The 26,715-nt window shown below is 31.4% G+C and overlaps 1 protein-coding gene across 1 annotated transcript in view; it reads right to left on the reverse strand.

Moving 5' to 3' along the window:
- LOC143052305 (orexin receptor type 2-like) overlaps positions 1-26,715 on the reverse strand; it is a 65,021-nt gene that overhangs the window by 21,564 nt on the left and 16,742 nt on the right. The window contains exons 2-3 of the mRNA XM_076225323.1: positions 8,424-8,796; positions 4,656-4,797 (exon numbers count right to left, since the gene is read on the reverse strand). Coding sequence (XP_076081438.1) covers positions 4,656-4,797; positions 8,424-8,796 — 515 coding nt within the window. The remainder of the gene's footprint in view (positions 1-4,655; positions 4,798-8,423; positions 8,797-26,715) is intronic.

Here is a 26,715-nt window from a genome sequence, read left to right on the forward strand (position 1 = left end):
TCCATCAAAATATAGATTCGGGTTAGGTGACATTGCCTTTTAGTTATCTAGATTCATATTAACCTATCATGCCGGAAAAGGGAGTAGGTTTCAAAAGGTTTAATTGTTCATTCGTTTGAAGTGTTTGAGCCTTAGATTTTGCCATTAGATAAGGGACTTTCCGTTTTAAATTTCCTCAGAGTTCAGTACAGTTTTGTTATTTTTTGGCCCAGACATTTTTATGCTTTTCAACCATGTCAAATACTACAAATTTCACATATAAATATTAATGATTAAGGATGTACACCCCTGAGGAGCCAAAAATTTCTAGAATTAAACTTTTTTTCTTAACCTGATTTTTTGGGTTTATAAGACTGTAACAAAATTATTGGTAAAGAAAAAATCATATGGTGGTGCACTTTTTTTTTGCTACGGCCTTATGAAAATGCCCAATTTTGATGATTTTTCCATTTTTCATCGATTTTTACCTATTTTGGGGCTATTATCGTGAAAAAAATTAAACTTTTTTTCATACTTTCTATGAAGATGAAGTGGACCAATCTGAATAAATTTTACTTAAAAAAAAACTATAGGTAGGTGTTAATATAAGAAAGTTTTATCATATTTTGACGCTTTTTTGTGCAAAATTTACCATGCTGTCAATTTTGTATTTTTGTGATTTTTCTCAGTTTTTAAGAACGAAATGAATATTATTTCAATTTTTTTGTTATAAATGATAGAAAAAATACATATGTAAGAAATTTGAAACGACCAAAATGATATGGGATGTACATGATTCTTGTAAAATCATTTTTTGTATCCCTAACCCATTTTCTCAAAATTTTGGCTAAAAATACTGACTTGATTGGTCGTAAAATTTGAAAACTGGATTACTCAAAAAACATTTATTGTAAATACACAATTCTTTCACAGAGTTATGTTTAATTATAATATTTTTAGAATTCATTGATATTTTCCACTTGTATCACATGTTTTGTAAATAATTCAAGAACGAGAATTCAATGAGAAAATATTAATATAGAATAGTTCTTTTTGGAATATCGGTTTAAAATTGCGAAGTAATGACCCCACATGTATGTGTTATGTGTTTTGTACAGTCATATTTGGTAAATTTTTCAATAATTTAAAACAGCTATTCAATTATTTTACTTTAGCAGCTACTAGTTTAAACATATTTTATTGTTTAAAAATGACAAATGGATTAGATACAAGATTTTTCAACTTGGTAACGTATTCTCCAAGCAGCCACTACTGATTCATTGCGTATTTTGTGTTTAGCTTGTCTGTGGATTGAGTTGCATCATTGGCAAATGTTTTGGACTACAAACATTTTGAATTATAAGTAACGGCATCGAGTGCCTGTATGGTATAGGGTTTTTAAAGAGCAGAGAATCGTTTTTTACAACATACCTATAATATGCTCACAATGAGGCTTATTCTATTCTTTAATGAAAAGATTTGTTTAACATAAAAGTGAGGCGTAATAAATAGACCTTATAAAAGAACCAATTTATGGCCATTGTGGAATTTTATGATAAAGTTGAAATTCATGACCATTATTATTGTTCAACTGGTCAGAATATTGAACAAGTATTCTATATTCATACGAATCAGATATCATTTAAATAAAACATCATATATTCAGTAAAATATGTGTGAAATAACAATATGCTATTGATAAGTTTCCATGGGGAGATAACCTAAAATATAATTCTTTTGAATAAAGACTTTTTGAAAGAAAAAATGATTATCTCCCCACGGACACTTCTTACAAACATATTGCAATTTTACACATATCTTACTGAATATGACATGTTTTAAATCACATAATGTCTGATTCTTATGAATATAGAATACTTTTAGAAAGAAAAAACTATATGACAGCTTAGTTTGAGCATTTTTATAGCAATTCAAAATAATAACAGTTCCCTCAGCATGGAAATGACTATAATATACCTATACAAACTGATAGACTGATTAAGTCACAACATCATTAAAGTGGAGTTAAAGTCTTAAAGGATTGTAAGTATGTTTTATTTTATCACCTTGCACTTTCACTACTTGACTTGGTTTTCTACAGCAGTTAGTTCAAATTTCTGACCAGTTGAACAATTTGATTTTATAAAACTAATTGCAAATTGGTCAGAATTTTGAATAAGTTGCAATTGGGGGATAGCAACACTATCCACTAACAGTCAAGTCACTGTAAATTATAAACCTGGTACCTTTTGATAGCAATTATTCGTTTTTATGCGTTTCCCTCAGTTTTAGTTTGTTACCCCGATTTTGTTTTTTGTCCATGGATTTATGAGTTTGAACAGCGGTATACTACTGTTGCCTTTATTTATTCGTGTTTTTATCTGTCCTATATGTTTTCCCATTTATTTGCATTGTAGTCCTGTCATGTAATGTTGTCATTTTAATTTTAAATTTAACATTGCCATAAACGCGGGAGGTTTTGCTAGTCCCAAAACCAGATTCAACCCACTTTTTTTTCTTAAAATGTCTTGTTACAAGTCAGGAACATGGCCATTGTTTTATTATAGTTCGTTTCTGTGTGTGTTACATTTTAGTGTTGTGTCGTAGTTCTCATCTTATATTTGATATGTTTCCTTCAGTTTAAGTTTGTAACCTGGATTTGTTTTTTTTTTTCCAATCGGTTTATGAATTTCGAACAACGGTATACTACTGTTGCCTTTATTTGGACCTAACGTGAATCTCGTCCAAAGTTTAAGCTATGAATTTTACTTATAAATATCATTGTACTAAAGATGTGTGGAATAACCCTCGACAGATTGTAAAGCCAAGTCATTTTAATCATATCATTTTGAACCAACAATAAAAAATAAACAAGCATAGTATCAATCATATCAGCTAAAATGTTACTTCTTTCGTACACGCAGTTCAAGTATCACAATATACTATGTTTGAGGATTAATTATAGAAACTTTTATAAATGCAAGAAAATAATCAACTTGAGCACATTAGATTTTATAACACATATTAACTCAGATGTTATAGTAAAAGTATTGCTCATCTTTTGACTTAAAACCTTACATACATTTTTTATGTAGGCTTTGATACCAAAATATGAGATATCACTACTAACAAAAAAATAGAATAAGTGCACATTCACTTTCCATTGAAACAGAGAAATATAAAAAAACAAAACTTTTAGCAATGGAATGATTTTGCAAATCTTGCAGGGATAAAAAAAAACACTTCTTTTTATATTGTTCCCAATATAAAATCCTTCGAGAGAAGTTTAATATTTTCCAAAATTTGATTAACGATGATGATTTATAATCAGTAATTGATTTTCCTAATCTAAACAATTGACTAATGCCAAACTAATATAGCTTTTGAAGTTCACAATAACTTTTAGTGTCAGTTGATCTACTATAAGTTATTGCTATACTACACACAATATAAATAGACAAGTTTTTCCTGCAATGTTCATGTTTAATTAACAATATTTGTCATATTGTATATGTCATGTTTTTTGTACACTTGGATTACGCAATTAATCGTATTTGCTTTATGCAATCAAATACTTGAATTGCATTTATCTTTCTGTATGCAATTTACTGTTTGTGATAATTATATAAGATTACTATGTTCGATATGACAACATACACTGTATAAAGAATATAGAAATATTTTAATGTATTATAAAATACTTTGCTATATTATAGCATCCTATAGTGTATTTAATACAGTCTTAACTACAAAGATTACAAATGTAAGAAAAACCACTTTCTGTTCACAGTAATAATAATCAATATACTTGACCCTTACGGTACATCGTAATTGTATAACCTTGCATTTCCACTTGTTTGCATGAATGAAATAAGTTTCATTCTTGTTCTGTCTCTCAAAGAGACACAATGAGAGAAATGTCAGGTTGATAAATGAACAAAATTAACTTGTCGCAGAATGGAAGCATATGATTAGTGATAAATGGGTCTATGGTTAGTATCTATAATTGCATCTTCTGAAGGAGTGGATGGGCGTAATTGTTACCTAGGAATATGATAATGTCTGTTCAGGAAAACGTTGGTTTATTGATATCCTTTGTCAGACTCAGTGGGTATAAGTTTTCGTCTCTAATGGTATATTTTATCCCTGTCATCGACATATCTTCCCGATTTTAAAACTATTTTTTCATTTTTTTTTTTCGTGTTGTAATGTATATTTGTTATTTTGGCTTTAGTACTGACATGATTTGTATCCTGCTAAAGAATTAACAAAAAATATGAAACCAATGGTTAAAATCCATCTGAAAAATATTCTCAGTTGATTTAGGATGTTCTGTTTATTTCTTTTTTTTAGCACTAAGCTACGTAAGTTTTTTTTTACGTATTTATGCATATCTGGCTTGTAAATGTTTACGTTGACGCATTCCTGATGAAAGTTAATCCCGAAAAGAGCTTTAGCACACGAAATTATCAAGTTTTAGCAGAATATAGAAAAAGTACAATAATTTTTATATATGAAATAGTTTTAGTTTCCATTTAATGAAACTAATTTTAGATAAAAGAAACAAAACAAAACTAAACAATTAAGGAACAATACCAAGTTACGATTAAAGTTTATAACGGTATTGATCGTGATAGATTTTAGGGTCCTTCTATTGCTTTTGTTTATGTGCTTACCTCAAAACATGTATGAGATGAACAACAAAGAAGCAGATAACAAATACTGCCACAATGGTAATTAACATTTTGGCTGCTCTTCTTCTCGACCTCATCTGCGACTCGGGTCCAGATTTTGTGGCGAATTTTCCTGGTCGTTGATCTGTATAAATATATAAATTGGCATTAACTAGAATCAATATGGTTTAACAGTATTCAAGATTGTGGGGAAAAAAGATTAAACTGTCACTGTATCCAAAATGAAAGTTTATTTTCTTTATTTGTGCAAAATTACATTGACAGTCTTCAGAAGTACGTATCGCATATTAATGACATTTTGAGTTAATAGCTGTATTAGACGAGGATTTAATTTCCATTTCAGCACCATAAGATGTCTCAGTTTCTTTTCATATGCGGTACTTTTTTAATCATTTATTGTAACAGTTCGAAATCAAATATCAGTTATTTTAGTTCAAAGTAAATGTTCGTTTTAAATGGGCTATAAAAAGGTCAATCCAAATGATTATTTTAAAGATAATGTTAATATTAAAAATTGTTTGATGTGTGGTTGGAAAAGATTAAAAGTGAAATGATGAAGAGTTCATTGGATATGCAATATTGAGCTGAAATACGCCAGCCTATCAGACTAATTTAAGATTACATTTTTAAAGTGCAAGCATTCGCGTTTGTCAAAACAGAAACAACTATTTGGAGAAAATTCAAAATACACTAAATAAACGCATAAAACATGTTATGTTTTCATTCGTAGAAGAGATTTACAATTCTTTTGCGTTCCCATCCTCTTTACTTCTATTGTAGTTGATGAAGATAAATCAGAATATCAATTATAGAACCTAATTCCGCGACACACGTATTTTTTATCATTCATTATATTTTTTATGACGAAAGCTTTAAAATGTCGGTAACTAGGTCGATGAATAAACGATACATTCATTTATGATTGATTTTATACAATTGTAAAACATATTGTTTTGACGGTTATGATTAACAGATCTAGGTTTGAATTGGCATTACTGGTACTGCACCTGATGCACCTTCCGGCAACTAGTGTATCCGCCTAGATGTTGGGGACAAGTTATATGCAAACTCGAAGCATATTGAACAGCTGTTTATTCAATACATGGCACAAAGTAAAGTCAAACCAGACAAATATTCATGAGTGGATTCATTTCTAACGTGGGTATACATTTAAAAGCATTACAATGAGAGGCACAAACATGAGTATACCGGTATTATGGTATCGAATTTCAGACTAACGAGAGATTGCAAATGCGCATGCTATAATGCTTTATTAATACCCCATGCCCATCCTATTTCTGAACAATAATAAAGAGTAATATTAGAATCAACAAACAATGGATTTTGTTACTTCCCAAAAGGTTACATTATGGCATCAATATTTTATTGAAATGTGAGACAACCGGTATTTGCTTTCCCTATTTGAATATGTCACTAGCTTTTAAACATTAGTGTCAATAAGAAATACCTTTTTGCGGGTGATAGAAAGTAGTCCGCTTTCATCCACGCGTCTAGTAGTGTAGTTGTAATTCTAAATTCTATTTATATGTGTATCAATCTAATGAGTTGAGCCTTTTTCGACTGATTTTTATATTTCTTTCTTATGTTGTATTGTTACAACTAGGTTAGGGGAGAGTTTGGATCCCGCTAAATCGTTTAACCCCACCACATTGTGTATGTATGTTCCTGTCCGAAGTCGGGAGCCCGTTATTCAGTGGTTGTCGTTGGTAGATGTGTTACATATTTGTTTTTCGTTCATTGTTTTAACAAATTTGGTCGATAGTTTTCTCGTTTGAATTATTTTGCATTTATCATTTTAGGGCCTTTTATAGCTGACTATAGTGGTATGGGCTTTGCTAATTTTTGAAGGCCGTATGGTGACCTATAATTTGTTAATTTCTGTGTCATATGATCTCTTGTAGAAAGTTGTCTCATTGGCAATCATCATCTACTTTTTTCATATATATATAGCTAGAGAATTCTATGTGCTTATTCTTGTAATTGTTATAAAATAATCTAATGACATAGTTACAAACCTGATCTTTAACTGTTTCAAATTTTTAGAAATTTACCTATGACGTCACTTTCGTAGCGTTGATCCAGTCGTTCATCAGTTGATCACGTTTTGTTGTGCTATTTTTGTGTGCTGTCCTATGGTGTTTAACGTGTTTGTTTTTATTCTGTGGTTAGCAAGTGCAGGATTGTGACAGTTGTATATTCGTTTAATGTGTTTTATCATTTGATTTCGCCATGTGATTAGGGACTTGCGGTTTTGAATTTTAAGTTTTTTAGTGATTTTACTTTTTTCTTTAGAATACATGTCGAAATGTACTATTGTATATTTGTGTATTTCTCTATCCTGAATGTTCTTGGATTTATTTGTACTGTATTCCTGCCAAGTAATATTGTCATTTTAGTGTTATTGTTAACCTTGCCATAAAAGCGCAAGATTTGACTAGCCACAAAACCAGCATGAACCCACCATTTTCCTTAAAATGTCCTGTACCAAGTCCGGAAATGGCATTGTTATCGCCTTGCTCGTTTCTTTGTATGTTGCAATGTTTTTTGTTTTGATTTGATCGTCACTGATGAGTCTTATGTAGACGAAACGCGCGTCTGGCGTACTAAATTATAGTCTAGGCACTTTTGATAACAATTTACACCACTTGGTCGATGTCACTGTTGGTGGACGTTTCGTCCCCGAGGTATCACCAGCCCAGTAGTCACCATTTTCGTGTTGACATGAATATCAATTTAATGGTCATTTTAATAAATATCCTGTAACAAAACTTTGAATTTTTGGAAAACTAAAGATTGTTTTATCCCAGGAAAAGATAACCTTAGCTGTATTTGGCACAACTATTTTGGAGTTTAGGGTCCTCAATACTCTTCAACCTTGTACTTGTTTTGCTTTATTGCTATTTTGATTTGAGCGTCAATGATGAGTCTTGTGTAAACGAAACGCGCGTCTTGGGTACTTAATTATAATCCTGGTACTTTTGATAACTATTTGTTCATTTCAGTGTTTCTGTTGTTTCATTGTTTTTCTCTTATAGTTTTTGTGTTTACCTGGTTTATAGTTTGCGATCTGGATTTGTTTTGTTTCTATCGATTAATAACTTTCAAAAAGCAGTGTACTACTGTTGCCTCTATCTAAACTGTATTTTCATTAATATGAAAAGTGAATTCATTAAATCCATATTTTCATTAAAGGTAGATTTTTTTGTATTTGAAATACTTTTTTTTCAAATGTGCCTCCATCTTGCATGTTTAAGTGTTAAAACTTTATGCTTAAATGAGGAATATGTTTGAAGATAAACAAATAATGTGTGAACCGCAATAATGTTTTAATTAGTGATCAGTTACATCTATATTACTTAAATAACGAGGTCAAATGTGTTAGCCGGCATGACGAATTAAAGAATCTAACTTTGTTTTTATATATATAACTAATATAAACCAATGGTGTATTTAGAAATGATACTATTTCATGCCCCTTTGTTTTCCACATAATTAATATAACCAATAACTACCAAGTTCCGTGTTGAATTCGATACCATTATCAGTAGTATGTGTAATTTGTTACCTTATCTGTACGTCTTGCCTCTGTCAGGTGACCACCAAACCGTGTATTTGCTTTTGCGCAATTATAAAAGTAATATTGAATCAATAATTTAAAAGAATTTGGACATATAGGGGGGTAATAACTTATAAATTGGATACTGCTAATTAAAGTATATAAAACATTACCTTCTTCTGAGACTCCAGGTAATTCATTTTTCCACAAATGTCGGGAAATGACAGAGTATGTGAACGTCATGATCAGTACCGGTAATACATATAACATTGTTATCTTCAACATATTATAGCCCAAATAGTGGTCCTCGTCCATTTCAATTTTACAATATGTCAATAACGACGTCAAAGACTCCGGAAATGTAATGAATTCGGCCATATATACAATATGAGGTATTGATATCAGACAACTTACACACCATATAATAACTAAGATACAACTTATAGTCTTTGAAGCAGGTTTTACTTTCCAGAACTGACATATAGCGAAGTATCTCTCCACAGATATAGCACTTAGTGTTAATACGGATACAGAAACAGATGTAGTCTGAAAATTATAAAATAAATCATAATGTTAGTTATTATAGGAACATAGTTTGAAAACTTTTCATTATATGTAAAAAGTAAAATAACAAAAATACTGAACTCAGAGGAAAATCAATTCGGAAAGTCCATAATCACATGGCAAAATCAAATAACAAAACGCATCAAAAACGAAAGGACAGGAACTGTCATATTCCTGACTTGGTACAGGCATTTTCAAATGTAGAAAATGGTGAATTGAACCTGGTTTTATAGCTAGCTAAACCTCTCACTTGTATGACAGTCGCATCAAATTCCATTATATTGTCACCGATGCGTGAACAAAACAAACAGACACAATATTTGCATAGTCATCTAAAAATAATGCAGTGTAAAATGTAAAGCCTCGGTCACACCTTACCGGATAGCACGAACGGATGAAAATAAAAGTTGTCCGTTGGGAGTCCGTTGATGTACTGACCGAATAAAACGAATGCACAACGGACACACACCAGATATGCGACGTACGAGAAACGGAAACGTACCGGACAAAACGGATGTCGAACGTACATCCAACGGACGAGTACCGCATAAAACGGACACCTTACGGAAGAGTGCCGGATAAAACGGATGAACAAGATATACGGAAAAATTAAAGGTTTCAATAATAATACATGTAAATCGCATAAATATTCAAATGATTCTGTGTAACTGGTTTGGTTCTTTCTTCAAAATGCCACCAAAGGGCAGTTTCTGGCCTGAATAAGAGCTGATTGATTGTGAAGACGTGCCTTTTACTCTATAAGATTGATTATGAATAATAAGAATTCACGAACCTTAAGAAATCTGACATACCAATAATTGGCATTTCTGACGCAAAATTAGCATTTAGCCGTTTCAAATCCGTTCATCATCCGTTTTATCCGTTATACGTCCGGTAGAAGTCCGTTTCTCATTCGTTCAACATCCGTTTTATCCGTTAAATGTCCGGTAGAAGTCCGTTGGTGAATTTATCCTCCAGACCTTCAACGGATTTATAACGGACACGTTACGGATACAAAACGGATACTAAACGGACGAGTACCGTACAAAACAGACGTTCAACGGATATTTAATCCGTTTGACGTCCCTTCAAAGTTTTGAACATGCTCAAAAGTTTCCACCGGACAGAACGGACGTCGACGGATAAAACGTACGCTTTGGTTGTCGTTTGTTTATGTGTTACATATTTGTTTTTCGTTCATTTTTTTTATATAAATAAGACCGTTAGTTTTCTGGTTTGAATTGTTTTACATTGTCTTATCGGGGCCTTTTATAGCTGACTTTGCCTATGGGCTTTGGTCATTGTTGAAGGCCGTAATGTGACCTATAGTTGCTAATGTCTGTGTCATTTTGGTCTTTTGTGGATAGTTTTCTCATTGGCAATCAAACCACATCTTCTTTTTTATATTAACGGAATGCAACGGATATGGACGGACGTCTAACGGTTAAGAACGTACGTCTAACGGACATGAACGGATTGAAAAAAAGTTATCCGTTAGGCGTCCATTCGAACTATCCGGTAAGGTGTGACCGAGGCTTAAAGGGCAAGTGATTCGACATTTATAGGTCATGATACATGTACTCAGATGTAGTATATTCACAATGTATATTCATACACCGTGGCAACTGTAAGGATAATTATCACATTAAGTATATGAAGGCCACAACAGTGAAAATTTTTATTACAACTGGCGAACCATAAATTAGGGTTCTTGATTCTGATAAGAAAAACAAAAAAGAAGTAACTTGGAGATTAAGATAAATTTCAATCAACAACTTTAAATTACCTCAACATAATCGATCATTAAGGTACGTATGTCAAATAGTCCATGTTTATACAATTTGAAACTAAGTTTAACATAACAAATAATTTCAAAACGTCACCAATTTAGTGCTAGCAAACTAAATGATATCTTGCAAAAAATTATGAGAAATAAAACAGTGCATGTATTAATTAATAAATAAAGGAATAGTCATTAAAATGGAAACATTTACTCTACACGAAAAACAATTTTAACGGTAACAACTCTTATTACAATATTGAATAATGGATGGAACTCTATCAGTGCCTGAACAAAAGTACGAGTAACTGTTTTACACATTTGACAGCATAGATACATAAAAACTTATCTTCAGTTGATCGAGTAATGTCATCCATGAAGGTGTTGATATAGAATTCAAATTCAATTAAACAAAATTAAATGTATTTTAGATCATACTCCTGTAGTACAATTGTTAACCGCAGAACTATCTTGTATGTATGAATAATGAATGTTAATGTACATGATAGTCGATAAAATTATATAGGGTAACATATTAACATTGTCAATTTGCTTTATGTTCTTATAAATAAAATTGAGAATGGAAAATAGAATTGAAAATGCATTTGTAAATAGGTAAACTAAAATATTTTGTGAAACGGTAATCTAACAGTGATCGAGAAGAAAGTGAATTTCGGATTTAGGTCTGCATTTTATATGTTACACACATTAATTACCGTTATCTGTAGAATCTGTATTGATTCGGTCAAGAACGAATGATAATAAACTACTTGACCAACAATTACTCTGCGGTAATGAATCTTTCTTCAGACAAATCATTTGTGGTAACAGGTATTATAAACAAATCAGTACAACAGATTTCTCATTGGCAATCATACCACATCTTCTTTTTTATATTAGTGTCTTTATGTTATTTCAGCTAAATGGACATTATGCGATCTGTAGGAGTGTTTGTTACTGGTGTATCGATGTCATGTAAAAGTTAACTACAAGAACTTAGGATTACAATATGTTTTATTAAAGCATATGTTTAATGAGTTTTGATTGACACTTCTTATAGATAACACTGATAATCATGGAAGTGACATTACAGAAATGCACTAGTTTTTTGTTGGCATAGTTTTTATTATTCTAGTAAAATATTTAATTTGTTTCGGGCACCTTTTTTATTTTCTTGTCTCAGAAATAGTTGCTAGGGTACAAAGAAAAAACACGAACATAAACTATTTATATTTTTAATAACTGATGAGATAAAACCGGTCATATTTCAAAATAATCGAAAGTGTTTAAACTGAAATCAGATGAGACTTATACATGGTTCCGGGTAAACATATACATGATAGTTTTTCAAAGATTGATAATACTTTTGTTTTTATTTTCGAATTATTATCGTCCTTCTCCTTTGTGACCTAGTCCTTTAAACATGTGTCTTAGTATTTGAGGCAAATATGAGACGGGCAGATTCAAAGATGACCGATCAACAAATAAAATACTCATACAAGATAAAGAGGGATCATAAACAAGAAAAAAGGTAGGAAAAATTACAAACCAGCAATAGAGAGTCACCTTAGCTGCAACCGTTATATAATATAGCCATATTTATAGAATTTATATAACTTGAAGCTTCCGATCAAGACTTACTTTTAACAAAACATTAAACAATGGGCACTACGAAAAAACAAAGTCAGCTTTAAATGGTGGTTGGAGCCGAAATGCAGCCGAGAATCGCCGTACTTTGGTAGGAAAACTTACAATCCTAGTCAATTAAGATCGGAGCCGACGTGCAGAATTTGAACTTATGAACAAGGAACCAATCCATTTTCCTTTTCAGACTAATAAGGTTGTTTGCTTTAATTTATTTTTAACCTTTATTTTAAACGTAAGGTAAAATAATACCATAGACAATGTGTGTTTTTTTATGATCAGACACATTTTTCAATTATTTACAGTATATAATGAATCGTTGGTTACTTATACTTTTATTCAATCAAGACATATTATGGAAGAATTGAAGTGACATTTCCTATTTTGTATGGAATGGACTTGTTGATATTATTCTGATAAATGAGTTATGCCTTATTATTAGTAGGAAAGCTTGTAGTAATAACTTCATTAGTTTCCCAATTTTGGTGATACTTTATTCCCTTGTGTAGTTTTACTGTGGTACAGTGTAAGACAAAATCCGTTACATAGTTAACACGAATATTCTGTTAGCTCATTACTGCAATTCGATGTCCACACCGCATTTTATAAATCGTTACAGTAAATAAATGTAAGGTTAAAAAGTAAAAGATTTGCTTTTACGTCCACCTGAACCTAACGTGATTACCTCCCTCTGTCGGCATAGACGAGTTACATTTATGACACATTCTGACAACAGTCTTTATCGTACTAAATTGTTTTCAGTGGACTGATATTGAGGACAAGCAAGTTCATTAACGTCAGAAGATTCATACAATTTGAAAATACAAAGTTAATCAAAATAAGAAAGATAGTTTTCTCGTTTTTAATACCAAACTGTTTACAATTGTCAATCACTCCTAACTTTTAATTCAAAAATTGACAAGTCACTCTGACTATGTCGGCAGCCTGATTTAATGTTAAATCAAAATAACAACAAAGATATTGACAGTCTGAAAATACTCTATTTTTATCAAAACAATTGCATAAATAAACAATTAATAAGACGTATGTTACCAATAAAAAAATATCAGTAATGTGCACGGGGCAAGAGTAATAGACTTCATGGCGAGATCAAATCCGTCGGGACTCGCCATCCAATATATATTCAAAAGTAAAATAACAAAAATACAGAACTCCGAAGAAAATCTAAAAGCGAAAATCCATAATAAAAACATTGGGTTTTTTAACCTTCTTGTCAAAATGTTGCAACAGATTCTATAGTGATAATACGATATCGTTTAATAAAAAAAATAATGCAACAACATATTTTTAACTGCTAAAATTAAGTTTGAAATGTTAAACATTATACAAGGATGAAATTTAGAATTTAAGAGCATGTGTCGCCTTGTATCATCATCGATTAAATGTCAAAAACAACCTTGTTCGTTCCACCGTGAACAGTCTATAACAATGAAGCCATACAATCGTTGTAGTGCTTTGAGCCAATTTCATTTAAAATAACAGTTTTTTATCCTGATTGTGATAACAATTAAACATAGTAAAAATCGAGTCTAAATATCTAAGAATAATATTAAAATTTCTTACGACAGATGATTAAAAACGCTAGTGGTCTTTTCGGATTTGTGTTTGGAACAGTTGAGAAACAATATGGTTAAAAGGTAAACAATACAGTTGATCAGTCTATCGCTTGCAAGACAAAGACTAAATGCTAAAGTCGGTATAATTTGTCAGCTGGTTGAATGTAGAATGTAGCCGCTTATAGTTATGACAAAAGTACAAAAGGCTAACGTCAACTCAATCAATCTTTTATCTTCTCAAAAGTATTATGAAGATGTAATGTTTCAATAAATGTCAAAGAAACCACACCCAAATAACTCAAATCAAATAAACTTGGTATGCTGAGAAACGCTAAAATGTTAAATCCTAAGTATGCAATATTATGAAAAGAAAAAATATTTTATTTAGTTCAACGAATTTTCACAATGCTCTAAAACAGTCAAAGATATGCATAAACAATTGTTTGTGTTTCTAATTTGTTTCACATTAGTTGCATGTAAATGTATTGTAAATTTGAAGTTATTCATTTTATGTTGGAGTTACATAATATTGGGTTTTTTTTATGTTGGGACTGATGTGAAGAAAAAGAAATTAAGTTTGCCTTAATGTGCCATGACCATATTAATAAGTTGATTACCCTGTCAAGTGAAAATGCTATAAATTTCGAAAAAATATCGTTTCTAGATTGTTATTTGCATAGAACAATTGAACAATTGAGTTGCTTTTATCAAACTGCATTTACCTAAAAATAACTTTTGACAAAGATAAACATGTGTATGTGGCTTTCAACAGAAAGGTTGTTAAAAACCCAAATATACATGATCATTTAAATGGTCATCATTTTGGAAAAACGTCCATAACACAATTTAAGCTTTTTAAAATCGTTATTAAACTAGTTAAAAGATCGAATAACTCATCATAGATACCAGGCTTAAAAATTGGTACCCAAGACGTGTGACACGTTTCGTCTACAAAAGACTTATAACTTACGCTGGACAAAGAAAGTTCAAAAGGGCAAATAAAGCACGATGGTGAAGAGCCTTAAGGACTAAAATTTCTGGAATTTGTGCCAAACACAGCAAAAGTAATCTATTGAATCATTGTTTAGAAAAGAATGGCCTCAGTTTTTCTAGAAATTAAAGTTTTGTAAACCATAAATTTATAAATAGGACCATTTCAATGCGATAAAATGGGTAACAGAAGAAACTATGATAAATTATACGAAAATTCACTAAGGACTACTAGTGGTTTATACTGACATGACAGACATCAATTAAACTTATCGAACGGTAAAGTCGTCGTCATAAGGACATCAAACACAGTCCCTCCCGTTATTGGCTTAATATCATGGCAAACGTATTTATTTGCATCGAGTGGTAGTTTGTTTTAATTCCAAAAGCGCCATATATATTATCTGTACAAAAAGCTTTCAAATTTTAGAAGCCATAAAAAAACCGCAATAATAGCTAAAGATTTTTTGTTAACTTCCTTGTTTGACCGGGGAGATTTAGTACACATGTAGTTATATATTGTAAATACTATTATAAGTAAGAAACGGGAATATGTGACCACAATCCCAAAACACCATCTGGGAATAATGAAACGAAATACGGTCACACACGTAAATCAATATTCAAAACCATATGGCAGGACATATGTCTTTTTAATGATGGCAAGCTGAGAAATAAACAAATGTCTATTTTGTGCATTTCGCCTCTTTCTTGCGGTTGAATAATAAATCAGTCTTCACATTGAACTAGGATTATTTAAAATGTATATTGTTTCCAAGTTTCTGAAGTCATACATCCCTGGCTTTCACATATTCGGTTTTGAGCGTTCCGGATGAAGGTACATCTAGAGAAGCGGCACATAGACTAGTTGCCATGAAACAGTTGACAATGTATAATTCTCGCTTTTAATGAGAACAATGCTCTGTATGTACTGCAAATATTAAGAAAACTTAATACATTTGTTAACAGCCAACCAATATCACTGCTCTTATTACTAAGAATGAGGAAGTAATAAACAAATAAAATTAAAATAATCAAAAGACAAGTACGCTATTATGCTTCAAGTTTAAGCTAATTGAAAAAATGTGTATCCACGAGAGCATGGTTATTGTCTTTTGCAAATATATAGAAAAAAATTGTTCCATTTTTATTAGGTTGAGTAAGTCGTAGAATTCGTATAATCGATTCATGTTACACTCTTAGGCTACATTTGTTTTCGAAACTACAATGCAACCTCAATAAAAAGAATGACATCATTACACGATTTGAATGAACAATTCCATAAGTATGCATTATAGATAATGTTTTGGTAAATATAAAGTTTCTTAGAACAATTGCGATGTAATTCATGCACTTCTAAGAATGTGGTTTTTATGGTTTGTTGGTTGAACATGTCAAGGATCAACATTACAAAAGATATTGAACATTGGAATATAAATGCTGACATTTTAATTTCAGAGGAAAAATGGCAGACGTCAAAGCTCGAACACATCAAATGAATGGATAACAACTGTTCGGCGCAATTTCTGCAACTTTGGAAAGCATAGGGATAGCTTTCTACATTGACGTTTGTACGTACTTACAGAGCAATGCCTTTGTACATTTAAAAAGTTTTTCGCTGTCTGTTTGAAAGGACGTTTTGCTCTTTTGATAAAAGCATGGCTATCATGTGTAATTAGAATTAACTATCAACCTCGTCGTGTCAAAATGTAGTTTATAACTATCGTAGTCTTAACAATGACTTAATGGCCAAGAACATTCATCAGTTGTTCACATTTCCTTCAGTTGATTTGGTCACTGAACTATATGTAATAAACATTTGTACTATAACTGAATCTTTTCCGGTAATTAACTTGGCAGTCTTGTAATAAACACATTTACTTTTTATAGTTAGGGTATGCGACACGTAATATTTGTTTACCTAATATAGAAAAAATTTGGCTTTAATTTGATAATTTCCTTGTAACAAACACTGCATTTGAAAAAAAAATAATGCTTCTAATAACCAGAGTCCAACGACATTATGGTTTGTAAACACGAAAGCAAACTTATTCCGTCTATTAAATTTCCATACCAATGTAATATTAGTCTTATGGAAATAATTAATAAGTAAATAATTGAATTAGCCTAATAAAGATACCAGACAAGGAGTCTGAAGCATTCTTTGCAGTAGATACTTGTCTTATTACCATATCTTTGATACAGCGTTGTGAATGACAATTAAGATTACATTGTCAACTGTATGCACTTGGTATCTGGATAAAATAAGTTTTATATGAATGTTATTTTATGAAATATTCTGATGAAATATAATTTTTATTACTTGTTGTGTTATTTACTAAATTTATGGCTTATTTGTTTCACATGCATATTGAAACTTACCAGGAGCCGAACAAATTAAAGTGTGAATGACAATAAAGATTACATTGTCAACTGTATGCACTTGGTATCCGGATAAAATAAGTTTTATATGAATGTTATTTTATGAAATATTCTAATGAAATATAATTTTTATTACTTGTTGTGTTATTTACTAAATTTATGGCGTATTTGTTTCACATGCACATTGAAACTTAACAGGAGCCGAACAAATTAAACCGTAAACATGCTAACATACCATTTCTCTGCATTAAAAAGTAACTTTAAGATCAATTTCCATGACAGGAAAATAAACTGTTTGGTCATTTCTAGTTATGTTTGGTATGATATTTGTCCACTGCATACCAGATCCAACTTCTAACGTACAATGGTGATAATGCTTTGCTGTAATTAACGCAAAAGAACTGTAACACAGTATTCTCAGCTACGTGGAATAAATGGTATGCGAACAGAATGTGACATGTTTCTCTAAGACTAGCTTATATGTCAATGTTTGCACCCAAACGAACCTCCATAAATCATTAACTTTATGGGCATAGCACAGGAATTGCAGATCACAAAAAACATGAAATTTTTTTGTTCATGTTTCCATTTGCTTAGGGACTTATTGTTTACTATTTTCTTGTGAGTTTTTATTTTATTTTACTTTTTTGAGTGATTTCCGTATTTGCATTTCATTTAAAAAATCAGAAAGTACATAACCTACATATTGTTGCCTTATCATTATTTTTAAATAAAAATACCTCAAGCTATGATAAAAAGTTTGTAATGTATCTAGACGTGAAATAATTCTTCGGACAATCGATGACTTTAAGAGGATCACCTTTGATTAAACTGCAATATTGCAAACGTTATAATAGTATTAACCCATATAAGATTTTTTTTCTTTTGTATCAATTTACCTGCGTTGTCTGATTATTATCAGGAAATATTCGTTAGTATTGAATTGGATGTAAATACATGCAGGAAATAACCGACTTACATAACAGATTAATAATAAAAACCCACGTGGCCAGAGCACAAAAAGAATTAGACGGATCATACAACAATCCGAATTAAAAAATCAATAACCAACGAACAGAACTTATTATTACAGCTTTTGCAACATATGATGTAGTTTGTAGTATATCATGCCCTTTAGAATTGTCCATTATTGTGTAATGTGTGACGAACAGTAGACAATAACAATCAAAACCAAGGAGTAAACAAAGACTCACAAAACCAAAGGACATTTACATCAACAGTTATAAATAATAATAAGAGACAACACGAACTCCAATAAAAACTGGGAGTGAAATCAGGTGCTCCGGAAGGGTAAGCATGTCCTGCACCGTATACGGCACCCGTCATGTTATTTCTTTGTTCAGTTCGGTAATGATGGAAAGTAATTATGACTGAGGAAGAATATCAGATATGATTTCTGACACACTTTTGTCATATAATGGCCAATCAAAAAAAAAACACAATGTATCGCAATCGGTTGTCATTGATAGATAAGTTTCCAAAAATATCAAACTATTTGGCCGCCAGAATCTTGTACATATATTACATAGCTATACAAAAAATAGAGTCTGACAACAACACCGAAGTTTTCAATGAGTTAAACCACTTGCACCACAACATTCATAGTTTACTATTTCTTCTGTGTTTTCTATATTTATGGAAAAGAGTACATAGACAAAACAAGTTTGGTTACCTATAGTTGCTAACATCTGGGTTTAAAACAACAAAATCAGCCGAACTTTTAGAAACGTAAAATATATTTTTGAGAGTGCGATATACGTATGACTATAGAATTACACACAAGTCCATATGTTCAGTATGAATATTTTCCGATCGTGGGACAAGACATGTTATGAAATAGCACATAAACTTGATGTACATGATATTATTGATAGCCAATATTCCAACATACCAAATGGTAACAAGATACGTACCTATAGACAGTATAAAAATGAATTAGAAAAAAGTTCAAATCTAAAAAGAATGTAATTGATAGAAACATGGACATATTTGAAATTATGGGTTTTCAATTCTCTTCCTCGTCGTCATTTATCTTCATATTCTATTGGATGAAAGGCCAATTGTGAGTTTTAGGAAGAAGAAACTCATCAGGCGTACTAATCATATGCCCTAAGGATGAGTTTGTTTTACCATAATGTTTCTCTATAAATGTTAAAAATTATATAAACCGCAATTAATAATTTTAAGCTTTAAGACACAATTGTTGTGCTAACTCTCCATAACAATCATACTTTGATTGGCAGATGACTTTTTACAAGATTGACATTTGGAAAACAATGTTGATAAATTCGTGTAAGCCCAATGTTTCAGATCAGTAGTTTTAGGCTAGTACAACTTGATAGTTTACCATATAAATACTCCTCTGCCTAACTTTGACATGTTGTATAATACTTGAATGTCAAGGGAACATTTTCTCATCTGCATTTGAATTTCAAATGCCTGGTCAAGGTGATGTAGTGACTAAGTCGATAAATTCCAATCATTTCCATGTAAATGTCAGATTTCAGAGCTTATTTCAGTACTAATTAGTAGCACAGTTGACTGATTTGTTCAAGCTATCTTCAGATTGATGATGGGTGTGTACTTTAACAATATTATAAACTCTCGTTATTAAAACACAGTTCACTTTTCTGATTAAATTTCGATTTAAAACTTATTTATTCTTTCGCGTTTCATTGCCCTTCTCATTATTTTTTAATTGTTTGTCTTCCTAACATGCATTGTCTTAATACGTGTATAGGTACTTTGACTAGAAAATGTGGAAGGCATATTAACTTTTTATCTTCATAGTCACAATTAACGTGGTATTTTTGGTGTTTTCGTTCAAACGGTAATTTGAACATTTAACATGATGTACGTGTTTGTAAGGATATTTCAACAAACTGATGCTGCGATTGACTTATGAAAATTGTAGTCATATTTTTATTTAAATAAGGCCGTTAGTTTTCACGTTTGAATTGTTTTACGTTGTCATATCGGGGCCTTCTATAGCTGACTATGCGGTATGGACTTTGCTTATTGTTTAAGGCCGTACGGTGACCCATAGTTGTTAATGTCTGTGTCATTTTGGTCTCTTGAGGACAGTTGTCTCATTGGCAATCATACCACATCTTCTTTTATATATATATATATAGTCTAAAATAGAATTATTGATTGTGCTCTTCAGAACTAACAAACTGAAATATGACAGATGCTTCATATCCATACTTGTGTATATACCGCGTGTTGATTTTATATATGAATACTATTTTGAATTCTTTGTTTTACCATATATCAAGACTACTAGATTGCTCAATTAACAATTTAAAGAAAGTCCATGTAATCTGTGTATTGTCTAACCAAAAAGTGGATTTATTGCACTTGCGTAACGCCGCCATTATATTATTTGTTTTGTTGTTTCTTATTTGTTTTTTATATCAATTATTTTATGTTCCGTCCTCAATTTATATCTAAGACAGTGCTTTCATATATCTAAACATACATCATATTAGCTTTGTCGTTAGCGATGCCAATATTCCGCATTTTAATTCCGGTCCAGACAGTGTCAAAAAGTTAATACTGTGTTTACGGTTGAAAGCGAAAAATAAATGACGAGCCATATTAAAACGTGATAAATCATAACAGTATAATAATGGTGTACCAAAAAGAAATAACACAATGCAAACATAATATATGAGTTATAAAAGCTTATTTATTAACCACATCAAATTGATTGTCATTACTGCCAGAAAAACAAATACCATAGATATATGATATTGCCTATACTTTATTATTTTTTAGATGACACAGTACAAACACAGTGTATATTTTCAAAGGTATTGTCCTACCTGTAGTTCTTTTAATCAACAGGTATATCCTCTAGTACTATATATAAGGAACCCCTATATTGGCTTATTGCTTATAAACAAATATAAAAGTTTGTGCTGGGTTACGTATGATAATATTATGATTGCAATCCATGACTTAACATAATGTCCGGTATATTTTGAGTATTTTCAATAAACGTAATGACTTACAAGCATCGGTACATAAAACACCACAGAGAAAATTAAATTGATTAATAGGGACCCTTTCAATAACCTGCAGTAAACTCGCTACTCTGAGGATTAATCCGTTGATGAAACATATCCGGTTATCTCCAAGACAATGCGATCAGAAAATGCATCTTGTATAATACTTCAATACTACTAGATATATATATTTTTAAATATTTATGACTGCTTTCATTTCTTTCAATGAGTTAAGCAAATTTAGAAATAAGCAAGACAAGTATTTGTTTAATCTTTTGAATCAATTTTTATTTGCTTATAAGGTAAGTGAAATGGTTAAAATGTCGATTCGGGTTGCCATAAAACACACCTGAGATACCTGACAGATGCATCGTTATCATTATAACGGAATTTGATGCGACTGTGATACAAGTGAGAGGTTAAGCTAGCTATAAAACAAACTAAATCCAATCAACCATTTTCTACATAGAGACAATGCCTATACCAAATCAGGAATACGTTTGATGTTTTTGCACTTTTGATTTTGCCATTTGATTAAGGACTTTCCGTTTTGAATTTTCCGCAGAGTTCAGTATTTTTGTGATTATTCTTGTTATACCGACTTGTTTTATATGTCGGCGAGGTGCTCGGACTTAATTGATATATCAACCATCAAATTTTGATAAATCCGATAATCCACGGGTACCTTTGTAATAATCATCTGTTTTGTCTTATGTACCTTCCTCATTCTACAAAATTGTCAATTTCATTAACACCTGTTAGTATAACTAGATTCATTCAGTGAGCTGATAAAAGTTATGACTCTTAAACTCATCACATCATCTTCTCAGATCATTTGCAACCACACATTGATTAATTAATTTTTTAATGGGTTCGGATAGGGTTAAATTGCCACGAAATAGTTGGAAATGATTTTAAGATTTTTGAAATACCTAGGTATACTACCATCATATTCGCTGTCAGTTTAGAAATACAACTGGTATCTGAGACAGCATAGGAATATTTTACTATATTACTCACTACGGGAAAATTTCTTGTTTCACAATCTCGTACAAATAATTTTTATAGTTTCCTACAATGTACAAATATTGTATACACACATTTATATGAATATATATATACAACTCGTCTAAACATCAACCCAACAATGTTAGATCTGTAAATTTGCTTCCGCACATTTTTTGTTCTTCCCTCGCCGGGATTCAAACCCATGCTACTGAGATATCATGACACCAAATCTCCTGTACTGTAGCTGTCCCGCTAGACCACACGACCACCTGGGCTTCACAAATAATAAAGCTTTCGGTGGCCGTGTGTTACCTTTCCCCGTCAGTTTTAATCTAGCGTCATACTACAGTACATGATATATAAGGCATGGAGATGTTATATATTGTCAAAGATGAGCTCAATTATCTATAGTAAAGGATCCTACAAACCAATGCAAGATACAGTCACAGAAAATAATTATATTTATAAGAACGTCTGAGTCAGTGACAACTCTACAACAGATGTATCCATCGTATCACCAGCAATGATGGTGATACATGGCTGTGTACATTATGTATATACAACTCGTCTAAACATCGACCCAACAATGTTAGATCTGTAAATTTGCTTTCGCAAATTGTTTGTTCTTCCCTCGCCGGGATTTGAACCCATGCTCCTGAGATATCATGACACCAAATCGCCTGCACTGTAGCCGTCCGGCTAGGCATATATGCTTTGCATATGACAAGCACCAGAATATATATGATACCCAACCGCGCTTTTATCTTTGTCTTTAAACCTCGTTCAAATAACAAATTAAATCTGATCAATGAATTTGATTTTAAATAAATATCTATTCCATATGATATTTCTCGCGTATCATTATAAATTATAAATCGTTTAGTTCCGTAAATTGCTTATATTCGTTTACTCACATTGACGTGTAAAGATGAAAGAACACGTGGTGAACCCTTGTTTTAAATAAAAACTCATTACTGACGATCTTGTTTCGTTTAAACATTTAAATATCATAGATTGCTTTTAACACTGTTTTAATAGTTAAAAAAATTCATTCAGTACAATTTTATGAAATATTGATCTGAACTCAATTCTTCGTTTCTTTTTTTATAATTTGCATCCGGAAAATTTACTTAATAACCTATTACCAAGTTGGTTTTGCTGTTTATGAAATGGTTAATTATAAAAATATTAAACTAACAAATAAGGAAGTCGTAATAAACTGTTTACAAATTTGAAGCATTTTTGAGACTGCAGTCGATGTTTCAAACAAATGTAAATAATTTATTTTGGGTTCTACTATTCATTAGTCTTTCAAGATAGTTTACAATTCAGGTTTATTCTATCTAATCTTCCAACTTGTGTTAAATATTAGGGAATCCTTAGTTAATTTATAATTCATGAAGAATCAAACATTGAATTTAAAATTACTTCATTGCTAATGACGCGTTAATCCTTATTCGAATCTTCAACAACTACAATAACATGCTGGAAAGTTTTGCATTTGACAGCGTGAAGCTTTTACATATAGTATAGTTAGCGATGTTTAAATAATCACTTGACTAATCTCACTACGAGTTTTCGTATCATGTTTCAGAAAGAAGATTAGCGACGTTCGTTGAATCTTCCGACAAATTTCAATAATAGTATTCCTATCAAATAATGTGCACTCATTTGTTTGTTTTTGTGAGGGTCTAGATGTTGATCTGAACGTCACTGATGAGTCGTATGTAGACGAAACGCGCGTCTGGCTTATTGAATTATAATCCTGGTACCATTGATAACTATCTAGAACGTCTAGATAAATGTCAAGGATAGATCTTTCAAAACCAACTGAACCGCAAAGGGTTCACACGAAGGTTTTATGATTTGTCGTATGTATGAACTGTAGACCGTGTGATATCAAATAATTATTTAGGTGTATAGAATACAATGATATAAATGGACAAAAACCACTCGGTGATTGAAAGCTATATTTTACAAAACCTAGTTTGCAGTCTGTTGAAGTCACTATAAGCACTGGTCATGCAGTTTCCATGATGTCACAAACGCATGGTAGCAAATTTGACTAAATCTCCCTCTTCTCTTTGAGCGTTAGAGATGCCGTTTAATCCTTTACTGTTAAATTACAAGCATTCAAAAATTAAAACAAACCCTCCATTAATTAAAACTGTCTCCGATATGTTCTTTCGTACAAATGTTAAAATGCTTTATAATCTTTTCGGAGAGGTAGGATGTCCAGAATCGGTAAATATAATCCTTTGGACTTCGAATGATTTTGTTCAAAAATAATTGCTTCAAAAGCAAGTCGGTCATTCTTTTCAGTAACTCACCTGATGAAGTTCTGTTGTAAAGTGTTTAGTTGGAATGACTATTTTGTACCAACTAGCTAGGAATGCATGAACCTTTCTAAATTATATTTTTCGTATACAAGTGTAATAGAAGTGTAATAGAAGCTTTCAAACTCTTCCATTGCTGGCATTTATTTCCTTAAGCCAGACTTTGACATCTGTAGTCCCCCTGCCGAGCTAAAATTACTAGTTGCGTGAATTCGGCTTTAGTAAGAAGATGTTAGATCAAAAGTTACTTCAAATATTGCTATTTAATTAGATTAGGGAATGTTCGGAATATCGAGAAATTCTAATAAAGATGTATCATAGAGAGTGTGTTCTGAACCACATGTCTTTATATGATTATGATGAAGATGGATACATTGTTAGAAAATTTAAAAAAATTAAGTCAGAAGGTCATTCTGGAATATTATGGGCATTTTAAAGTCTCTCTTACATGCAAACTCGTTTCGGAATTCTGGGTCCGCAATACTCTTCTACTTTGTAAATTTTTTATCCTTGAACTTGTTCAAAGATCACTGTAGCGGCTTTTGTATATTTAATCATAATCCTGCTTTTCAATGAGTTTTTCACCAAATGCAACTCTACAAATATTTGATATTTTACACTAGTCTTGTGCAATTTCTTTTATGAAATCTAAAACTGGGTTAAATTGACTTTCCATTTCTATCTATGAAGATGTGAATGAAATATATGCCAATCACATGCTAAAAACTGCAATTTCCTTGTGACATCTTAATCTTATTTATTACTGTGGTAGTAATAACTAAAACAATTACTTCATTATTTCATAATCAAATATTTTATACTGGACAGCTCAATAAAAGAGGGGTGAAAGATACCAGAGGAACAATCAAACTCATAGTTTGAAAATAAACTGACAACGCCATGGCTAAAAAATAAAAGACGAGCACACAAATGATAGTACACAAAACACAACATACAAAACTAAAGACTAAGCAACACGAACCCAACTGAAACCTGGGAGAGATATAAGGTGCTCCAAAAGGGTAAGCAGATCTAGCCCAATAAACGTTTGTTTTATTCAGAAAAAAGATAATCATCATCTTCTTTTAACATTTACTTGCATATCTGTATGATGGTGATATATTTGAATGGACTCTGAGAGAAAAGTTGAAAATAGAATTATTCAAAAGAGGTATAGGAACAAACATTTGTTAAACAACTGGTAAAACGTTATATAATGTACAATTCATTGATGGTTATTTTACGCTAAACAAAAAATTGATGTACATGATCAGTGATGATATTTTTGAACATATGATTTGTATTTAAGTTTTTTTTTTTAGATGTATATTAATAGGCATTTCATAAAGAACTAACTTCTTTTAATAGAAAGACAAATTACAAGTACCATACTTGAACAATAATCATCTATCGTTTTGATTTAGAAATATACATTTCATTCACATGCATTTTATGTTACTGATGTATAATATACAGCTGTTATTATTCCCAGTTGAAGCCAATTCTAAGATGTTAATTAGTTTTTATCTACAATGTCTAGAATGTTCAGAGATCATTTAAACCAGATATACCATTTGCATCCATATGGTATGTCATTAGTCTATTGTATCATGTGTTTAGTCATACTGCAGTTAACTCATTTCAATTCAAGAAGGACGAAATACTTCACAGCATTAAACACATTTTGAGTACTTGCTGACAAAATGCAATATCCTTTCCTGAATTCACATTGATACATTATATCTAATAAAATAAAATTCAGAAAGGAAATGGGGAATGTGTCAAAGCGACAACAACCCGGCCATAGAGCAGACAACAGCCGAAGGCTACCAATGGGTCTTCAATGTAGCGAGAAACTCCCGTAGCATATATCCTCAAAATGTAAACAAATATACTCAAACGTTATATAAAAAAGAAGATGTGGTATGATTGCCAATGAGACAACTATCCACAAAAGACCAAAATGAAACAGACATTATCAACTATAGGTCACTATACGGTCTTCAACAATGAGCAAAGCCCATACCGCATAGTCAACTATAAAAAGCCCCGATAAGACAATGTAAAACAATTTAAACGAGAAAACTAACGGCCTTGTGTATGTAAAAAAAAAATGAACGAAAAACAAATATGTAACACATAAACAAACGACA

The sequence above is a fragment of the Mytilus galloprovincialis genome, chromosome 1, assembly GCF_965363235.1.
Source record: "Mytilus galloprovincialis chromosome 1, xbMytGall1.hap1.1, whole genome shotgun sequence".
Classification (NCBI taxonomy): Eukaryota; Metazoa; Mollusca; class Bivalvia; order Mytilida; family Mytilidae; genus Mytilus; species Mytilus galloprovincialis.